Source organism: Artibeus jamaicensis, unplaced genomic scaffold, assembly GCF_021234435.1.
Source record: "Artibeus jamaicensis isolate MK-2021 breed Jamaican fruit bat unplaced genomic scaffold, CSHL_Jam_final contig_1803, whole genome shotgun sequence".
Taxonomy (NCBI): Eukaryota; Metazoa; Chordata; class Mammalia; order Chiroptera; family Phyllostomidae; genus Artibeus; species Artibeus jamaicensis.
Genome location: NW_026521356.1, coordinates 146,701 through 166,676, shown reverse-complemented (window position 1 = coordinate 166,676; position 19,976 = coordinate 146,701). Strand labels below are relative to the sequence as shown.

At 60.0% G+C, this 19,976-nt stretch overlaps 1 protein-coding gene across 4 annotated transcripts; it reads left to right on the top strand.

Moving 5' to 3' along the window:
• The first annotated feature begins 379 nt into the window (after positions 1–379).
• MDFI (MyoD family inhibitor) lies at positions 380–15,768 on the top strand. 4 transcript variants are annotated; one of them, XM_037155119.2, is made up of 5 exons: positions 380–429; positions 2,272–2,358; positions 9,239–9,421; positions 12,343–12,567; positions 14,928–15,768. In XM_037155119.2, the coding sequence occupies exons 2-5, from the start codon at positions 2,283–2,285 to the stop codon at positions 15,182–15,184; spliced, it is 741 nt and encodes a 246-aa protein (XP_037011014.1). In that variant the 5' UTR covers positions 380–429; positions 2,272–2,282; the 3' UTR covers positions 15,185–15,768. The 4 variants fall into 4 exon arrangements, with proteins under 4 accessions (XP_037011014.1, XP_037010987.1, XP_037010996.1 ...); XM_037155092.2 differs by lacking the exon at positions 380–429 and adding an exon at positions 523–761; XM_037155101.2 differs by lacking the exon at positions 380–429 and adding an exon at positions 1,930–1,999.
• The last annotated feature ends 4,208 nt before the right edge of the window (positions 15,769–19,976 follow it).

Below are 19,976 nucleotides of genomic sequence, written 5' to 3'. Positions count from 1 at the left end.
GTTTTTAATGAGTGTTGATTTTTTAAAACTTTTATTCAAGTGTAATCTTCACACCAAAAGAGCACACAGAGCTTCAAGTTAAACTTGCTGAATTTTCACAAAGTGAGCACACTTGTATAACCAGCATGTGGGATTAAATTTAAAGCATATTTTACATTTCCAACAAACCAGACATTTTAGTTAGTACCGGGCCAGACTCTCAGGGCTCAGAGCTCAAGCCAGCGACTCGGACAGTGAGGCCGGGGAACTGCGCTGATCCCGAGTTCGCGGGCCCTGGACAGAGACTGAGAAGAGGGCGGGGTGTAGCGCGAGGGTCTGTGGTTGGGGAGGGGGCAGAGAGGACGTGGGGGGCTGCCCGGGAGACAGTGTCCACCCCCTGGCGCCTCACTCCACCCTTGGAGTCGGGCGAGGCCCAGCGCGCGGGCCCAGGTAAGCCGGTTAGCACGCCGCGGCCGCCAAGCCCCGGGGCGGGCGTGTCCCGGTGACTCAGCCCCTGCCAGGAAGGGGGAGTCCGCCCCGAGCTCCCGGACTCCCAGACGGCAGCCGGACCGCGGCTGGCTCCCGGGATGCCAGGCTAGGCCCCCGCAGCAGGCAGCCGGCCCCGGGAGCGGGACCCCCTCCTCCCGGCCCGGGACCCCCGTTCCGGCCGCGGCCACCTGGGCTCATCTCGGGGACCCGGGCCCGGGAGGCGAGAGCGCGGCGGGCGCCGCGGGGGCCACGCGAGCCTGACGGAGACGGAGCCGCGAGGGCCTTCGAGCGCCGTGAGTAGCGACCGCGCGGGCGGGGAGAGCCCCTCGCTCGGCCCCTCGGCCTCCGGCGTCCGAGCCGCCCGCCCCCACCCCCTGCCTCCCCCGGACCGGGAGAACTGGCCTGGCGCCGCCGCCTCCCTAATTGCTCACTGGCCCCGGTGGCGGAGAGCCCAGACGCGGCTCCGCGGCGGCCCGGTCGAGTGTGGCCGAGACGCTGTCATCCCAGCGGGCGGCCCCACCGGGCCATCCTCGCACGGAGCCGCCCTGCCCCAGCCGGCCGGCCTTAGGGTCCTCGAACCCCCGCGGGCTGCCCGATGGCGGCTTCCTTCCTCCCCGCACGGCCCGCAGGAAGGAGCGGCACGCAGTTCCAGATGTGCCGCCCAGCTGTCCCCGCCTGGGAGGGCCCCTTCTCGCCCCTTCCCCCCGCGCTCCCGCAACTTGGAAGGCCTTGGATTCCAGGCCAGAGCCAAAAGAAAGGCTGAACTCGGAGAAGTTCGTTTCGCCTCCAAAGTTGCTTTTCTGACCCAAGTTCCCACGCGCAGCTGGCGGGGGACAGGGGCACTGGGGGTGCCCGGGACTGCTGGCGGGCTCGGGAAGCTGCTAGTCACCAGCCCGGTTTCCCGGAGGGGCGACCTCTGGCCCGGTGGGCACGACGCCTGTGAGCCCCTGACCCCGGGCGTCCGGCTTAGGGCGCCGAGCGAGGACGCAGCGGCGGGTGGGCAGAGGGTGCCAGAGGGGCTTGACCCCTCCCCTCTGTGGGGCAGGGAGCTCTGAGGGCCCCAGTTATTCAGACGATTAGCCCGAGGTGGTTGTAGTCACAGCGCTTTCTCTCGCTGGTTCTGCCTTTCCTCAAACTTTTGCAGCGTTTCGGACGGGCGAGCGCGCAGCCCCCTCTGCAGCCCCGCGGGGCTCTGGGCCGGGGCGGGGGGCGGAGATTTGGGGAGATGCGGGCCCAACTCTGCCAGCGCGGAGGAAACGCGCGGAGCCAGCTTCCTGTGGGGGCTCGGGCCGCGGCGCCCCGCGGACAGACGTGTCCGGCCCAGGCAGCGCCGAGCCCCGCGCGGGGGAAGGGAAGCCGCGGCGGGGCGGGGCGGGAATCGACGGGGACGACGAGGAGGGGACAGGGAGAGGGTGGGCCGGGGAGGAAGGGAGGCGAGAGGCGAGCAGGGGAGGAGCGCGGGGGCTGGAGAGAGAAGAGGAAGAAGGAAGGGGGCGCAGGGCGCGAGCTGGCGCCGAGAAGAGAGAGCGGCGTGAGTGAGAGGGGAGGGGGCGCGGGGCGGGCACCGGGGAGCTGCGTGGCCCCTTGGCGGGGGCGCCTTGGGCAGGCGCGCATGGCAGGCCCCGCGGCGTGATCCTGGAGGGTCGAAAGAGGAGCAGGCAGCTTGCACGAGTAAGTTAGTCGGTGGCCGGACTGGAAGAGGGGGAGGCGCGCGCCTGCGGCTGGATCGCCCCTTGCCAGTACCCCTTCCCCCGCACGCAGAAGGGTAGGTCGGCCCGGCCCGCTGAGCTCTCTTTTTCGCAGATCCCGGGCCGATGTCCCAGGTGAGTGGCCAGCACCCCCCTCATTGCGACGCGCCTCATGAAGCCCCGAGCGCAGCCCCGGACCCAGGTACGAGGGGCGGTGGAGAGGAAGCCTGGACGGGAGTTGGGTAGCGGTCCGGGGTGGGTTAATTTCCCCCGCTTCTCGCTGAGACTGGAGGAACCGGTCTCGGGGAGCTTGGGTGGAAATAGGGGCAAGGGGTATGGCTGTCGGGGACGGGGTCCAAAGAGAATGGAGCTCTGGGGTGATGGGGGCAGGGCCCGAACGCAGGCGGTGCGCCAAGTTGGCTCTAACACCCCCCACTCCCAACACCAGACACACACACACACACACACACACACACACACACACACCCGCAGTGTCTGTCTGTCCGACTGGGATTTGTGTCCCAGTGGTTTCTGCCCAGTGTGTAAATATTTATGGGGGCCTCAGGCGGGGGTGGGGGTGTCTGAATCTTAACTTCCCTTCCCCCACCCCAGCCAGAGCCCAGCGCTTCCCGAAAACTTTGTCCTCCTAAAGCGACCACAGGACGCGGCCCCTCGCCTACTTGCCTCCCCTCCTTGCCATCTGTCTCCCTCGCCTTCCTCCCCACCCGGGCCTGGCCAGTCCCGGCTGCCCCTACCCTGCTCACACACGCCCCTTCTCTTAACTCACAGGGCCTGCAACCTCCCAGGATTCCTGCAGGAGACTCCCTAGCGGGGAGGATTTGTGGCTCCCTGAGGTGGGAACGCTGGGGGCTGCGGCTCTCAGTCCTCCTCACTGTGCAGACAGGAGCTGACGCTCACAAGGAAACGCAGGGTCAGGGAGAAGTCGGGAACTTCTGGGGTTTGTGGCGGGCACAAGGCTGGGGTGCAAGAACACCGCCCACATTTCATGACTTGAACCCTAGCTCCAGGTCCGTCTAATTCTCCTGCCTTCTCCTCACCCACCCCCACTCTTTGATTCTCTGAGTAATGACGGTCTGGTCCTAGACCTCTGACACAAATTCCCTGCATGGCCTTGGACAAGTTCCTTCCCCTCTCTGGCCCCAGTGTCCACGTCCGCCCGTAGGGGCCTGTCTGTCTGCCTGGAGAGGCCTGACTCAGCTCCCCACGTCTACCTGTGAGGAAGATGGCACTCTGGTCACCGGGCTGTGGAGTGAGGACAGGTGGAGATGTCTGGCCAAGGGCCAGCACATGAATGACAATAATGTGTCTGCTGCCCGACCCCGCTGACCCTCAGAGTCTCTCCTCTCTGTGGGCTTTAGAGCAGGGTCTTCTGGGGAATAACCCCCTTAAGGACTGGGCTTCTGCCGCCTGGAGAAAGCTGCAGGTGGGGGCTGGGAAGGCTTTCTCTGTGTCTGGGGACTTCTCTCTCCTCCTCAGCCTCTCTCGCCCTTCTTCTCTCTCTCTGCCTCCAGTTTCTCTCCTAACCTCCCACTTCCCTGCCTTCTAACTCTGCTTATCTGTTCTCTCTGCTCCCTCCTCCACCGCCTCTTTCCAAGATCCTCTGCCCGTGCTGCCCGTTCCGGCCCCAAAGGGAGAGGAGGGGCTGAAACGTGCTGGGGCAGGGGACCGGGGCCAGGTGGGCCGCTGGGAGGGTTAAGCCCTGGGTTGTAACTTGAGGCCCCCAGTGCTCCTGTGAGCCCCCTCCCCAGGCTGGGCCAGGCCAGACAATGTGGCTTTCATAACACGAGGAGGCCTGGCTCTGCCGTCTTAGGAGAATGAGCTGCTGCCCAGGAAGCCCAAACCGCAGGGGACCCAGCCAAAACCCCACAGACGCCTGAATCTGGGACCAGAGTCCCCCCCACTCCCTGCTGGGCCCTGACAGCACAGCAAGGCCAAGGTGCTGCCACTGGGGGCCCTGCTGGCCGGACAGCCAGGGAGCAAGTCAGCCTCTCCCTCAACCTAGAAGATGAAAATGGGGTGAAGGGGACTCAGGGCAGCTCTGGTTGGGGCAGGTGGCCAAGCCCCCACACCCTTGGCTCCCCCAGTGGCCTCTCCCCAGAGCCTGGCTCCCTAAACCACCGCAGATTTCACTGGGGCGTCACATTCCTGCTCTTGGTTCTAAATTGAATTTCCTGGGGAATTGGAGCCTTCAGACCTAAAATAAAACCAACCCAGCCCAGCCTAGCTGGCCAGCGCAGGCCCTGTCTCCCCAGTCGTCAGCCTGGTGGCCTGGGACTGTGACCAGTGTGTCACAACTAAGTATCAGAGTCCACATTCTCACCTTCTTGGGGCTCAGAGCCAGGTGCCACCCCCCGTCCTCGCCATCACAGCCTCTCTCCTCTGACCTGGGCCCTCCAGAGCTCCGGAACTCAGTCCTCACCAGCAAGCGTTTGCGGAGGGCCCACCCCAGTGCAGAGATGAACGCTGACACCACCCCAAGCGAGCAAGCCAGGGAGGCTGCAGTCTGTGGAGCCAGGACGTCACTACCAAGTTATAATTGACAACAGGGGGTGCTCGTGCTAAGTTCTCAGTAAGTGGGCCACTCAGAGGAGGGACAATCGGCGCAGGGGTCAGGGAAGGTCCTACCTCTCTGGAGGAAGAGGTTAAACTTGACCTGGGTTATGAAGGATGGGTTGGATTTGGAGAGTGGAAGAAGGGAGGGGTAGGACCTTCTGGTCAAAAGAAACAATCTGAGCATGGGCGGGTTGGCCAGAGAGCCTGGGGCCATGGACGTGTCGGTCTGCCTGAAACGTGGGATCCTCCTCCGCTAACCGGGTTGAAAATCTAGACTGAGGCCTCGAATATCAGACCGACATCAGTCACCACTCTCAGAGCAGGTCGGATCCTCGCCCTCTCTCTCCGGAGATGGTCAGAGCTCCAAGGGCAAAGCCCAGATCCACAGTCCACAGAGTCAGTGCAGAAGTCTGGGTGTGAGGGACCAGGCACTGGGGCTTCAGAACAGACCCCGCGGGCACTTCCCAGGCTGGGAGTGAACCCCTCCCACTTGGAAGAGGCTCCCCCACTTCTTCTCGATCCAGGAGTACCCCTTGACTTGGTGGACAGCAGGCAGAGGGAGCCCGCAAGGTCCCTACTGAGACTGTGGGTCTCTCACCCTTCGGTGAATTTAAACATGAATTTAAACATGATTTTTCCAGTCTCTTCTGGGGCATTGACCAGCACCTTATCCTGTCGTGGAAATGAAATCTATCAAGGCAAAGGGGCTGTTGCCTTTCTGTATGTCCCACTTACAGATGGGGATTCTTGAGAGAGGTGCAGGGCGGGGGCGTTTCTCAGACATGCCGCCAGCATGTATGGCCTTCTGTGCACATTAGGAAAAGATGGCCCTGTGGTTACACAGCGGGTGTGCAACTGGCTGGGCCCATGGCAGCTCCGGGAGGCCGGGCCACCACGAGGGTCTCCAGGCTCACCCCTGCCCCTTTGGTGGGGCCTTTATGGAGAACGGGAATTGTGCGTCCACGTGGCAGCCCTTGGCCTTTGCTAGGCAACCTTCTCCCCAGCCCACTCCACATTTCTACCCTCTTGGACATCCCTCCGGGGGTTTTCCTCAGAAATGTTCTCCCTTTGGCGCTGGACACAGGGTCTCATAGTCACAAGAAGGAAAACTAAGCTCTTTCTGTCTCTTCTCGGTTGAGCACCTGGGTTCCCCCTCTTGTCTGGCTCTTTTGCTCCATGTGCCCTGGTGAGCGCTGCCTCCTGGTCCAGCATCTTGGCACCGGGCCCCTCTGGGCAGCCTCTCATTCACAGATCAGGCCTCCCTGCCACTTCTGTTCCTCCTCACTCTGTTTGCTGGTCTCTGGGCGCTCAGCAGTTTCCTCACCTGCCCTCAGCATGGTTCCCCAGGCAGCTTCTGGGTCTCCTCCTCTGCCCCTCCTAACCCCAGGAGGACTGTTCCTTTGTGTTTCCAGGTCAAGATGCCTGAACTGGATTCTCTTTCCTGGTTTCTTTTCTAGAGGTCTAATGCTCACCCTAGAATGGCTGCTCATGGTCTGTGCTCTCTATAATCTTCTGCTCCCTCCAGACTCGAGGTCGACAGCCCTCTCTGTGACTATTAGAAAAGACTGCCCGGAGAGTGGTGACACTGAGGGGGGGCAGAGATGGGAACCAGCCTCCCTAGGCCCTCTCCCGCCTTCCTCCCTCTCCAGCCCTGGCAGCCCAGAGAGCTGCGATCTGACCCCTTCTACTGCAGGACTGACAGAGTCACCCAGTGCACCCTGTGACCTCAGGGGAAGGCCGGGGGAAGTGCCCACCTGGGCGCACCAGGCCCCAGCTATTGTTCTAGGTGTACCGGCCTCAACAGCACCGTGCGCGTGGTCATTTCCCTCATTCATGCTGCAACTTTTCACCCTGCAGTCTTGGTTGCTGCGGCTCCTCTTGAAAAGGTCTTTTCTGCTTTTTTGCTGACTTATTATCCGAGCTCCAACATGGACACTGCCTTCTCCAGGAAGCGTCCTAGTGTGCACATGCACACACCCCTGGGATAAATGCCCATTTTCTGTGCTTCCCAGTTCTTGGAGATCTCCCTGCTGTCATTCCTGCCCCTTGGTGTGTGTGGCTGCTCTGCACCTAACCCTCAAGGAGAATTCCTGAGGCAGCGACCTGTCTTATCTGGTCTACCAGTGCTTGACGTTACAGATGTATTGTAGCTGCTTAGTAAATGTTGAACCTACCATCACAGGAAAGGAGGAGGAAGGGAGGGCAGGCAGGTGGGTAGGTAAATGGGAAGGGTTCCCGAATGGCCCCTGCAGGCCAGGACACTGCTGAGCATGTCATTCCTCTCTGAAACCCCAAGACACGAGTGTTGGGGAGCCCCCTCCTCACACAGGGTGACCCAGGTCTCCGTAACTTGCCCACGCTGGTAACTGGTGCAACCCCGGGCTGTGTCTTACAGCTTCTCCCTCAGGCCTTTTCCTCTCATCCCAGTTCAGGCTGGAGCTGGGCAGGCTCACTTCTTTCCAGGGAGTTAGGACCCAAGCCCTCAGCCTCCCTCCCTCCCTCACTTGCAACCTGGGTCTTAGCCCTGAAACTCTTGTGCAATCTGCTGCAGACTAGGAGAGCCCCATCTGGCATCACTCCTCCCCGGGTGTCATCTCCGCTTGCCTGGCCCCCACCCCCCTTCCCAGCTTTGTGATCTTTTCCAAAAGCCATTGACTTCTTTCTCCTTAACCCAGGCGGTGACCATGCCCAGCCCCCCTCTCCACAGGCACAAAGCACGGCAGGGCTGGAGGGAACCCACCCTGTTTCCATGGAGCCCCGATGGGCACCATGAGAGGTTCTCAACACCTAACTCCGGTGTCCTCCGGAAGTCGCAGGAGCCCCAGCCCCTTCCACCTCCCAACCTGGCTCCTGCCTCCTTGGAAGAGCTGTGGCTTCTTTGGGCAGGCATGAGCATGTCTGCTCAGCCTGCTGCTCTGGGTGCTACTCACCTGGGGCCTCTGGGGTCCCTGTCCTCCTGGTCATGGGAGACCAGGGTCTTTGGAACAAAGATTGCACAGGGGTCTCTGCGGGTCAGAAGCCGCAGAGGGATGCTCAGGGCCCCGGGAAGCAGCTGAGCCCAGGGATCGTGCCCTCCTTCAAGACACCCCATCCCTTCGACCTGAGTGCCCAACCTTCATGACCTCCCTCCTCTCTTGTTCCCGCCCCACCATTTGGAGACAGCTTAGAGAAGGGCCCCACATGTAAGGTCCTCTGTCCTTCATCGCCGACTCGTTTCTATTTCCAACTCCAGTCGGCCTCTCTCTGTCCCTCTGCAGGCCTCTCTCCCAGTCTCTGTGGTGCGTGTGTGCAGCTGAGGGTGTTCACGGTGCGGGTTTCCCGTCCTTTCTGTCTCCCTGAGACCCTCTCCTCCCCCTGTGCCCTTTTGGTGTCTGGGTCCCTCTGAGTGTCTTGTCTCTGTGTCTCTCCCAATATGGCATGTGGGGACACCTGGTTGAGGCCCCTGTCACCCTGACTGCACGCCTGAGGTCTGATGGAGAGGTTCAGACTGCACCCCGCACCCTCTCATTGCCCAACCTCGCCCTTGGCCCTGCGACCCCTACTTTCACCCTCCTGCTCCCTGTCTCGCCGCTGCCTTCCCACGCCCAGTGACTGGGGGTGTGGGAACCGGGCGCTTTCTGCCTCCCTCCTCCACCGCCCATCCCCCTAACCTTCCCCCTGGGCCCAGGGGGCCCAAATCCGAGTCCTGCCGCCCCGGGAGCTGTGGGTTTGAAGGTGGCTCCGTTCCTTCCTTCCGCCCACCATGCAGCGCGGGCTGAGTTGGTCACTGTAATTACATGTGGCTGCGGCCGCCTCTTCCCAGCCTCTGCCCTCTCCCTGTCTCCCCTCCGGCCCAGAGCCCCTCCGCCCCAGGCCTCAGCCTTCGCCTCACCCCAGGCTTCCTCTGACTCTTTTTCTCGCTATCATCCTCTCTCCCCGACCCAATTTCTCACTGTCTGTCTCTCTCTCGCTCTGTCTGTATCATGTTTGCCTCTCTTCGCCTCTGCCTCTGCCCCTGTCTTTATCTTTCTCCCCATCGCTAACTCTCACTCTCCTGCTGAGTCTCTCCTGTCCCGCGCTGTCTGTCACTGGCTTTCTGGGACTGTCCCCTTCCATGCCCAGCACCCCCCCCCCTTCTCATGCTCCATCTCTCTTTGCTTCTACCTTCCACTGTCCCTTTGATTCTTCCCCCCGCTGTCACTCTCGGCGCCTGTCCCTGCCGCTGCATCGCTGACCACCCATCTGTTCTTTCCTGCACCATGTTTCTCCTTCCCCTCCTGACACCGCACACGCACGCAGGCACACGCGTGCGCAGGCACACACACACACACCCTTGCTCACTCACACGCTGTGGTTTGGGAGTCTATTTTGGAGTCTGGCACTCTTGCCAGATAGGGTAAAGTCTGGGTAACTGTACGAAGAGACCAAGAATGAGGGCTCAAGGCATTTTGGGCTGCAGCAAGGGGACCAGGGCAAGGCAAGCAAGAGGGTGCCAGGAAACTACCGCGGCCGTCTGCTTTTTCCCCTAGCCCAGACCCCACCCCTCCTGCCTGGGCTGGAGGTAGGAACAGGACCCACTCACCCTGTGGAGGTAGTGCTGGAAGAGGGCTTCCTGGAGGAGGCGGCACCCTCCATGCCCCAAGGCAATGACCCTGGGGCCCCCCAGGTCCTGGACAGCACTGACCTCGATGTCCCCACAGAAGCTGTGACACGTGAGTCCTAGAGGCCCAGAGGGTTGGGGTGGTAACAAGTAGGGGTTGCACTGGGGAATCCAATTGAGATGGGCTTGCGAAACTGCAGTGGGTGCCCTTGAGGACCTAGCACAGGGCCAGGACCTGGAGGTGTGGGCAGTGGAGAGGCACGTGACATTGTCACTGTCCTTTCTGTCTGGGGAGAAGGTCTCCATGTACAAAATGATTAGTATAAAATTGGTTCAAAGTGAGTGTGCACGGGCTCCAGGCAACATGGTTCAGGACGAGAAAGTGTGAGGCTGTATGGGAAGGGGTGCCCTCCCCTCAGGAAGAGAGCGGGGGACTGGGGAACGGGCTGGCACGGCACCACCCTTCAGGGCGTCCAGGGCAGAAGAAAGGAGACACTCCTCCCCACGGCAGAAAGGGGCAGAATTCAGCTCCATTCCTAAGCTTGGCTCCAGGTCCCCAAGGAGGTCCTGGGAGGGAGAGAATTCTCCACCCTCACCCTCAGAAGCACGGAAGGGGCAGTCAGAATTGTTTTGTAACTACTAATAAGACACCTCAAATCTGTAGACACAGTTGGACTTTACAACGTTCCTTCCCCGAATGACCCCACGTGCTCTGTAAATCAGCCTGCAGCGAGGCAGCGTAGCTACCACGAAACCCATTTTACAGATGAGGAAACTGAGACAAAGAGACCTACTCACCCTGGACTTGAGCTGGGGGACTATGGTCTCCTGACCCAGGGCTCTTTCCTGTGCCTTTCTGCCCGGCTGGCACGCTGAGCAGGGAGCCGCCCTCAGGCAGGGCATCTGGGGCGAAGTTGGACTCTCTGGAAGTCAGGGTTACTAAACCCTGGTAGCACACTGCCCTCAGCCTCCTCCAGACACGCCCACGGGCAGCACTGAGAGAAAGAGGTCAGCACAGTGGCCGCAGAAGAGGGGCCTGGGTGGGAGTTGGACAGTCACTCCTGTGTCTGGGGGCCTTAAGTGTTTGCTCTGTGACTCAGTCCCCACGGTCACTTCTCAGCTATGGCCACAGGCAAGCTTTGTGTCTGCCCACACCCCCCAGGCCTTCAGCTCACCACACAAGCCCGCCCTCTGGTCTCTGTGCCTTGTTTAGGCAGCAGGGCAGGGGGCACTGAGGTTGGCCAGGGATTCAGCCCAGTCACCCTCATGGGGCCAAGAGGTGGGTCGTGATGATTCAGGCCTGGCGGCTTCCCGTGGCCTTACCCTGTTTACCCAGATGCAGGCACCAGCCACGCCTCAGGGGAGAAGGCTTCCGGCGTGGAGCCTCTCCAGAGGCCTGTCTCCCGCTGTCCCCTGACTCCCCACCTGTCCTCTGTTCCTTATTCCAATCTCTACCCCACACCACCCCTGCCTTTTTCAGTTGTGGAAACTTGGCAAGTTGTAGCCTCCTTGGGCCTCAGTTTTGTCATCTGTTAAATGGACCTAATAATAGATCTATTGTGATGCTTGAAGACATTACTACACATGAAGCTCTCTGCACTGTCTGGCACCAGTAACAGCTCAAAACATGTAAACTGCTAGTTGTGAGTGTAATGATTGTTGTAATAGTAGCAGCTTATTTCTCAGTCCCTTGTCTCCCAACCTCGGCCCATTCCTTACCTCTCTGGCCTCTGAGTCTTAGCTCTTAGCCTCTAAGCTGGTCTACCTCCGACACCAGCTATGGACCTTGGACAAGTCACTGAACCTCTCTGGGATGCAGTTTCCTCATCCGTGAGGGAGGATGCAGCCCCCTAGGTATACTGAGAGGATCCGGTGAGAGAATAATTAGCAGGTCAAAGGCTTAGCCCAGCGGCTGGCATGCAGTAAGTACCCAGTGGCCCAGCAGCAGCCCAGCCCCTCGGGCATGGCACTGAGGCTGCCCCCCACCTTCCTCAGTCTCCAGGCACCCCTCCCCCATCTCCTGCTACCACAGTTCAAACACAGAGGCCAGGCCTGGAAGGAGCTGGGGGTCCATACCCAAGAGATGGAAGTTCCCCCTATTTACAGAGCCCCTCAGGGTCCCAGGCTCCTGCCCAGGTCTCACTCTGGGCAGCTGCGGGGCCCCAGGGCCCTCCATGTCCCCTTCTCAGTCTCCTCACCCAACTCACACACACCTGCCCCATGTCTCCTGAGTAGAACTGTGCCTTTCACACGAGCAAACCTGAGTGAGGTGAAGGAAAGTAGTGGGTGTTTGGGGAGCTCTCCAGGGCCAGCTTCCCTGCACCTCACTGACAAAACTGAAGTCTGGTTCCTCGGTCTGGGATGGGGACTCACAGAGGCTGCGGGGGTTCCAACCTCAGGGCTCTCCCTCTCGCCTGCCTTCTTCTCTCCCTCCTCACCCAGACCCCAGGGGCCCCACAGAGGCTGCCAGGGCAGGGGCGTGGAGGAGCAGGAGATAGAGGGGCTGCAGCACGGAGCCCCTGGATTCCAGAGCCAGGCATTCATCTCCAAACAGATGTTTCTAATAACTCACCCAGCACACGAAGGGCAAAAACAGCTGGGGGCTTGGCAGCGGCTGAAGTGAAGGTTAACTGCTTCGCTGCTGTCCTCCCCACCCCAGCCGAACTATCCCTGTCCCTCCCCTCAACTGCCACCACTCTTGCCAAAATCCCAGGACCCCAAGAGCAGGAGAATGGATTTCATGTGGGGTAAGAAGGTGGGATCCAAGGCTCTGAGCCCCTCTTGCACTTCTGTTTTTCCTTGAATGAGCACTGGCCCGAGAGCCGGGGTGAGGAGCAGGCCCGACCCTGCCGATATTTCCTGGTGTGCCCCTGGGCAAGTCCGTTCTGCTCTCTGCGTCTCGGTTTCCTCATCTGCAGAATACAAATCCAGAAGGTGAACTGTGGGGTGCGTAAGAACAAAGCAGGCAGGAGTAGAGCACAGTCAGGCAGCCCTCCACCTTGCCCCCATCACCCTTTCTGGTCATCTCTCCAGGCCAGCCTCAGGGGAACACCTTGGGCTGCACCCCACTACTGGCAAATGGCTCTGGCCACCCCTCGGAGCCGGGCGGTGCCAGGCGAGCGGGGAACGGTGCCCTGGGTGGCCCCAAGGCCCACCGGAAGTTGCAGGCTCACCCGTCTCTCGCCAGCCAGGGCAGTAAGAAGAGCAAGGGCAGCACCAAGTCTGCTGCCTCCCAGATCCCTCTCCAGGCGCAGGAAGGTAAGTGCCCTGCTTCTCCCTCGGAGGGGCCCCCAAAGCCAGCTTCCTCAAGGCATGACCCGGCAGCAGCATCCTCACCAGGCTTCTGGTCGCGAGTGCAGCCTCTGCCCCACCGAACCTGAGCCTCTGGGTGAGGTAGGAGCCGAGATTTAACAAGACTCCCAGGGTGTCTGACGCAAGACTCAAGTCTGAGAACTTTGCAAAGGTTACTGGGTAAACTGAGGTATATCTGCCTCCTCAAGGCCAACCCCTTTTCATCCCTGTTCTCCCAGAGTTTCTGTAATGAGGAATAGAGCCATCTGGGCTGATCCAGCTTAAGCCACCCTGTTTCTGGAAATTTTCCTCAATGACTGAACCATCCATTTAGTGAGAGCAGAACAAAACGATGCGCCATCACATGCTTAGCTGGGGGTGGGGCAGGGGCTGCAAGGTGCAGTGGGAGGTCAGCAGACTCAGACACACCAGATGCTGTTCCTGTAACACAGAGACCCTCTGCGGGGCCATGCTGGGCAACCAGCTGCCCCGCCCCGCCAGGCATCAGTTCAGCATGGGTCTCGTCTGCCTGTGGCTCAGTGGTGCTTGACCTTTACCCCAGAATTTTTAAGTGATTCCTGTCCATGTTAGGGGACTCTGGCCTGGTCCTCTGCAAACAGGATTCAGCACACACATTTGCACATATGTATTCATAAACTTTCCCACCCTGCAGAGCAGATTCTGCCCTGTTAATTTATGAAAGAGGTATTCATTCACTTGAAGCGTAGTGGGCACTGTGCTGTGTGCTGAGTACCCAGTCCATGGCCTCCTGAAGCTCTCAGGAGAGAGACACAGCAGGTAATCACCATATGTTGTGATAAACATAGTGATGAAGCCACACACAGGGTATTATGAGAACACAGGGGACACCCACTCCAGCCCAGAAAGCCGAGGAGGCAAGTCTGGGAAGGCTCTGGAGGAATCTGAGCAAGGCTTAAGTGTTGAGTAGGAGGATCTAGCCATGAGGGCATTAGCGTAGAGGTGAGAAATGGCTAGTGTGTCCAGATGATAAAGTTCAAGGTGAGAAGTGGTGGGAGCTCAGGGGGCAGGAAGGCAACACCCTGATCCAGATTGCAGACAGATTGCAGAGGTCCCAGCTGTAGAGCCCCACTCCAGAAAGGGTTGGGGAGTCACCCTCTGGCACAAGGTGAGGCTCCCACAGGACCAGCAGCCTGCGCCCAGGCCTCACCTACGGGGGGGAGGGGGGCGCGCGGGCTGGACACTCTGCCCTTGGCCCGGCCCCTGGCATGGGTACCAGCTCAGCATCCTGGCAGCACATTGAGCCTTTCCAGGTGTGAACTCCAGAGCCAGCCTGCCTCGGTTCGGGTCCCAGCTCCATGACTTACTAGCTGGGTGCCCAGAGTTTATGTATTAAGTCACTTACCATTTATTTACCCAGCACCTACAACGTATTGGCCACTGTTCTAGGGACACTATATCAGTGACCCAAACAGACAAAGATGCCTGTCCTTGTGACGCTTACATTTTAGTGGGAGGAGAAAGCTGTGTAGTGCCGTGGAAGGTGCTGAGTCCTCGTGCAGACAGGCAAAGGAGGCCAGGGCGAGGGGCGGGGGTGCTGCGCAGGGACGGGCAGGTTACGTTATTAATGAGTGTGGCATCTGGGTAATGAAGGAGGTGGGAGGGGGCAGAGAGTGTACCTGGAGCAAGAGCATTCCAGGCTGGGAGTGAGGTGGGGGGGTGCTTTCGAGACCAGAAGCCATAGCAGTGATGAGGTGGTGAAGGGGGAACCGGATCCCAGAGGGCCATGGAGGCCACTCTGAGCTTTTTAGGTTTTACTCCCAGTGAGGCAGAAGCCACTGGAGGGAGACGCAGAGTCCCACCAAAGCTGTCCAAGGGGCCCTGCTGTGTGGGGGGTGGGTGGCCAGAGGTGCAGGGTGGGGACCGGAGAGGCAGTGGGGAAGCAGTTGCCCTGGCAGAGGTTAGCCGGTGGGAGGATTCTGGTTACCTTTTGGAGTGACTGACTTCTCTGCCCCAGTTTCTTGATCTGTAGAGGGAGGCTAATAGTAGCCCCATCTCATGGAGTTGTTGCGAGTTTAAGTGAGTTTAATTCATGCCCAGCACTTGAAATGACTAAGGAGGGCCAGGTTCAGGGGCTCAGGATCCAGACTGCCAGGGCTGAACCCTCACTCTGCCGGTTACCACACAGGTGTGTGTGAGTCACTCGCGGTGCCCTAGGAGGGCTCCTCACAGTCCCCACTTCACGGAGCTACTGAGCTCGCTTGCTGCTGAGCACTCAGTGAAGGCGCTGGGGCCGGGTCCCCTGCCCCAGGGCGTCTCACCCTGCTCCCTCTGCCCGCCCACCGCAGACTGCTGCGTCCACTGCATCCTGTCCTGCCTGTTCTGCGAGTTCCTGACGCTGTGCAACATCGTCCTGGACTGCGCCACCTGCGGCTCCTGCAGCTCCGAGGACTCGTGCCTCTGCTGCTGCTGCTGCGGCTCCGGCGAGTGCGCCGACTGCGACCTGCCCTGCGACCTGGACTGCGGCATCCTGGACGCCTGCTGCGAGTCCGCCGACTGCCTGGAGATCTGCATGGAGTGCTGCGGGCTGTGCTTCTCCTCCTGACTCGCCGGGTTCCGCAGGGTCGTCCTAGGGGAGCCGGCCCAGGGGCTGCCACACAAAGCTTGATCAGCCCCCTCCCCTTGGTCCTCCCTCCTCCACCCAGTGACCTCTCAGAACCCAGCCCGGTGTGAAGGGGGGCGCCCCGGAGGACACCTCAGTCACGGGAGCTCGGCCCACTGCAGAGAGCCCGTCCTCCTGCTGGTTACCGAGGACCTGGGAGGAGAGGGTTAGAGTGGGAACCGCTCCTGGCCCAGCTGCCAGGGCCGCGGAACACTGTGAAAGCTGGGGGAGGGGCAGGAACGTGGGGAGGCGGAGCTGCGCGCTTCTCTACCTCTCTGCTCCCGGTGCCCGCCCCCCTCCCCCCCCCCCCGCTGCCGCCCGGGGCGTAGAGCACAGCAAAATGTGAAAAGAGACACCCCACCCTGCCCGCAGCCAAGCCCCTCCCTGGTCTCCTTTCCTGGGCTTTTGGGGGTGGGGTGCTGACCCATGTAGTGACCCCAGCGCAAAGCAGGGCTGGGCTTGGACCTGGGACAGGGCGGGAGGGGGGAACGGTATAGAAAAGACTGGAAGGGGCGAGGGAAGGAATGGAGAGGGGCTGTTCTATTTGTTGCTGTAAATAAAGGTATTTGTTCATTTCAGATTTCCTCAGGACTCACGAGTAACGTCCATGGACTGCGAATGTGAAAAAGCAAACAGTCCCCACAAACCCCCTACAAAGCGCCCAAGTGGATGAGGCTTCCCTGCCCTCTGGGGCCCCTTCCCTTTTCCCTCCCTCGTCCGTGCTTCTCAGCGAGGGGAGGAAGGAAGGGGGGCATCGACTCCTCACCATTATTCCCCTATTCCCGCCAAAGAGAAGGGAAGTCCAGAAAGAGAAGAGTTAACCCTTGGCATAGACTTAATTAACAACAGATGTGTTCAGGTTTTGATTAATTAATCTCCTGCTGACTCCAGCTTCTTGAAGCCCTTCCCAGTGATGGCTCCCCGGCGCAGGGTGGCACCTATTTCAGTGGCAGAGCCATGACTGGGGAGGGGCAACCCTGGTCCCTGCACAGCTGGGGCTTGCTCCTGGGAGGCAGGTACAGCCTGCGCAGGGTCGCATGGCCCGGTTCAGTCATCCTCAATCCAGGGGGCTTGAGGAAGAAGATACTGTCCAGAATGGCAGAAGCCTCGGAGGCCGTGTGTCCACTGCCCTTGGTGTGCAGGCCAGGGGCAGGCCTGAGCGCTGCAGGGCTATCCTGGGGATGGCCGACTCTGAGGGGGGGGAGGGCTGGCTGGGCGGAGCCTCCTCCACCCAGTCCGTGACCTAGAGGAAGCTGGAGGGGCTCAGGCTGAGTGAGTGAGAGGATGTCTCATGGCTGGACTCGGATTCCCCCGAGGAGAAGACGTGGATGAAGGAGGCCTTTAAAGTGGAGGAGACCTTATGGGAAATTGGTGGGCCCTGCTTCTGGGAACGAAGTCTGCAGTGGTCTGGAGGGATTCTGGAAGGAAGGAGGGAGCTCAGAAAAAGGGCCGGTTGAAATCCTAACTCTCTTAAGGAATGTCGTAGGAGGAGTAGCTCATGGTCTTGGCAGTGGGCTGCAATTACAGCAGTGGGAGGTAACATGAGGCGCAGAGAGGGACTCCCGCACTGCCACACCTCTCCTGCCCGCCCACCCCCACACACTGGAGCACAGGCCTCGCTCCGCCAACGGGCTCTCCAACCTCTGGGACCACACAGGAAACTCAGGACACGGTGAGAAAGGGACCTGCCCAGGGTCACATAGGAGCAAATCCAGGAGAGAAGCCCCATCTTCTCAGGCCCCCAATGTTTGTTTATTTGTTTATCTACCTCAATTATTTGCTTAGTTAATTGCATGACCAGAGTACAAGATTCAAGTCTAATCTGTGCATAGATGAACATTTGCATTTCTTTCTTCCTTTTCTTTCTTTTTTTACAAAATCCTGTACACATATTTGTGTGACCATCAGTCTTGGGGATCTCCCTTCTCAGGGCTCCACCGAGGGGTGAGCTGCGATCCAGTCCCTGGCTCCCATTTAGTCTCCCCCACTTATGTCCCTGTTATAAACACGGTTCCAGACGTGTCCTTTGGCACGAGCGAGCTCTATTTAGAATGTTTCTGAAAGTGGGATTGCTGGGCCTCAGCGCCTGCATTTGTGACCTGGATGGGTTGCCCAGTCGCCCGTGGCGAAGGTGTGCCAGTCTGCCGCCAGGGCCTCAGGCAGCTTCTGTGTCCTGAAGAGGACGGACAACGGTGGGGGGGCTCCACCTCAGGTCTTCCTCCCCAAGCCTGGGGTCCGAGGGGCTGAGCCAGGCCAGACCACGAGGGATGTGAGGCAGGGGTGCTCCACCAACCAGAGGTCTGGTCCAGGTGGGCAGGAAGGCCCCCTCCCTGGCCCCCTGCCCTCCGCGGGGACAGGAAGAGGCGCCTCTGCAATCCAAATAGCGGTTTCCTGCTGCAGGCTCCTGCCCGCCTGTTCTCTAAAGGACAGTGGCTGAAACCTGAGAGGCTAAGCGGGGTGGGGGCGGGACAGGGGCAGGATTCAGCCAGCCACCCCCCACCCCCTGACAGACACACACACTCAGACATACTCGCACACTCATATACACAGACACACTCAGATGTCCACACACACATATTCACACATGCAAGTCATTCACCTACATACAGACTTTTCTTACAGTCGCATGTTCACATACGTTCCACAAAATGGCATGCACACGCTCACACAGCACACATGCACATATGAGACCTGTGTTCACTTCCCCTCACGTCAGGCCTGCCCTGCCTTCCACGATGTCCCCACCTCACCCAGGTGGCCCTACTTCCTGCTGGGAAGCAAATGGCATTTGTCTTGAAGGCCACCTCCAGCCCTGTCCAGATATCCTTCCAGAGCAAGCCCTCGTTCTAGACCCTTTATCTCCACTCCATGGCCCTTTGGTGACTCTCAATCTCTGCTTTCCAACCGCTGGTCTCAGCCAGTTCCAGCCCTGGCCCTGCCTTGGTCCTTAGGGAAAGCCCTTCCCCTCTCTGGCCTCAGTTTCCTTATGTGTACAATGGAACAGCAGTGACACTGGCGATCTGGTGGTGGCCACATGTCCGGGGAAATAGGCTGCCGCTCTGGTTTTCTTTCATCTATGGAGCCCCAGACCCACCCCTGTCACCCAAGAGACGTCTTGAAGGGCCACCCTCAGGTCTAACCCAAAACGGGCATTAATCACCACGCATGGGAGGAGAAGGCGGGGAGGCCAAATGGAGTTGTCCTTGGCCCGGTCTGCCAGTGAGCACTGGGTGATCTTGTGTGCCAGCTCCAAGGGATTTTGCCCCGTGACCGAGCAAGTAGCTGAGCCCAGGGCAGCTTGTGAAGGGAGTGGTCCGCCCGCCCCTCTGCCTCCTCCAGCTTCTGCCTCACGTGGGCACATCTCCTCCCCGACATTCTCTGTGCTCCTACCCAGAGCCGGCAAAGCAAGCTGCAGGCTCTACCACCCTCTAAGCAGCCTGAAGCTGGATTGCATGCAGCCAGCCATGCTTGGGGGCCTTCACCAGTACCCCCCAAACCCGGGAGCTGAGGGCTGCTCCTGGAGGCCCTCTGGACACTTGCTGCAGACACTCCGCATTATTGAGAAGCAGGAAGGCAGAGTGGACATGGCAGCTCTCAGGACTGGCCCTGTGCAAAAAGGGCTGGGGACAAGGCAGGGACAGGAACCTCAGGCCACGCATGGGGCAGCAGATAATCACCCCAGCCATTCCCTCACCTTCCTTCTCCTCCAGAGGAAAGCCCCTTCCCAGCCTTCCTTGCCCCTCACCTGGTTTCACTACCTTCCCCTGACCCTGTAGCAGCCTCGATACCCAGGATTCCTGCCGTCTCCGTGGCTGCCTCTCCCTGGCTTACAAACTCCTTCCTTCCTACTGCAGGCAGGTGGTGGAGCTGGGAGCAAGGGGGTGTATTCACATGCCGTGTCTACCTGGCACTTCTCAGTTTTGCCACCCCAGGGGTCCAGGAAAGGGGCTAAGGCTCATCCCTGGGCCAGTCACCATGCCAGCAGATAAAGAGCTACAATGGGCCAGGCCTCTATGGCCAGGCCGATGGGCTTCTTGACTGGCCCTCCAGAACCATGTGGAATCAGGGGAGGAAAGCTCCCCAAAGAAGTAGGGGTGCCATAACAAAGGTGGGGGGACGGCTGGCAGACTAAAGCAACAGAGGTCACTGTGGGGTCAGACTACCACGGGTGGTCCGGAGCGGGTGCCTGGGTTGGGGAGGGCTGCCTGGAGCCTCAAGCTGAGTACAGCTCAGGGCGTTTGGCTGGAGAAGAGACGTCAGGGCAATGGCCGTCAGCCACCTGCAGTTTGGGAAGAGAGCAAGGCTCATTCTCAGGCTCCAGCTAGACGTAAGACCAAGAAACAGACATAACAAGGAGGGAGCTCCCAGCTCCAGGCAGGAGAGACCACCCTAATGGTGAGAAATGTCCCACGTGGAATGGACCACGGCAGTTGGGGGGCAGGTGCCGCTGTTCAAGGACGGTTCTAGGGCAGGGGGTGTAGTTGGGGTCGCTGCCCTGAGGTTGATGGGTGGCAGGGAGGAAAGGTGGTAGAGGGTTTTTGCAGGTGGCCCCACAATTTTGACCTTCCATGGCCCAGGGATGCTGGCAGTGACTGACAAGTGGGAGATGGAGATGGAAGGTGGGTGGGGGCAGAGTGAGATGAAGAAAGGGAGGCAGTCGGGAAGGTGCAGGCCATGCATCCCTAAGGCCCTGGAGACGGACGAGCAAAGCGGGCGGATGTCCCCCAGCTCCTCC

Coding starts and splice junctions, on each gene's coding strand:
- MDFI (XM_037155119.2), top strand. CDS start 2,283: ATGTCCCAGGTGAGTGGCCAGCACCCCCCTCATTGCGACGCGCCTCAT. Junction 9,422..12,342: donor CCCCACAGAAGCTGTGACAC/GTGAGTCCTAGA, acceptor TCATCTCTCCAG/GCCAGCCTCAGGGGAACACC. Junction 12,568..14,927: donor CCCTCTCCAGGCGCAGGAAG/GTAAGTGCCCTG, acceptor CGCCCACCGCAG/ACTGCTGCGTCCACTGCATC.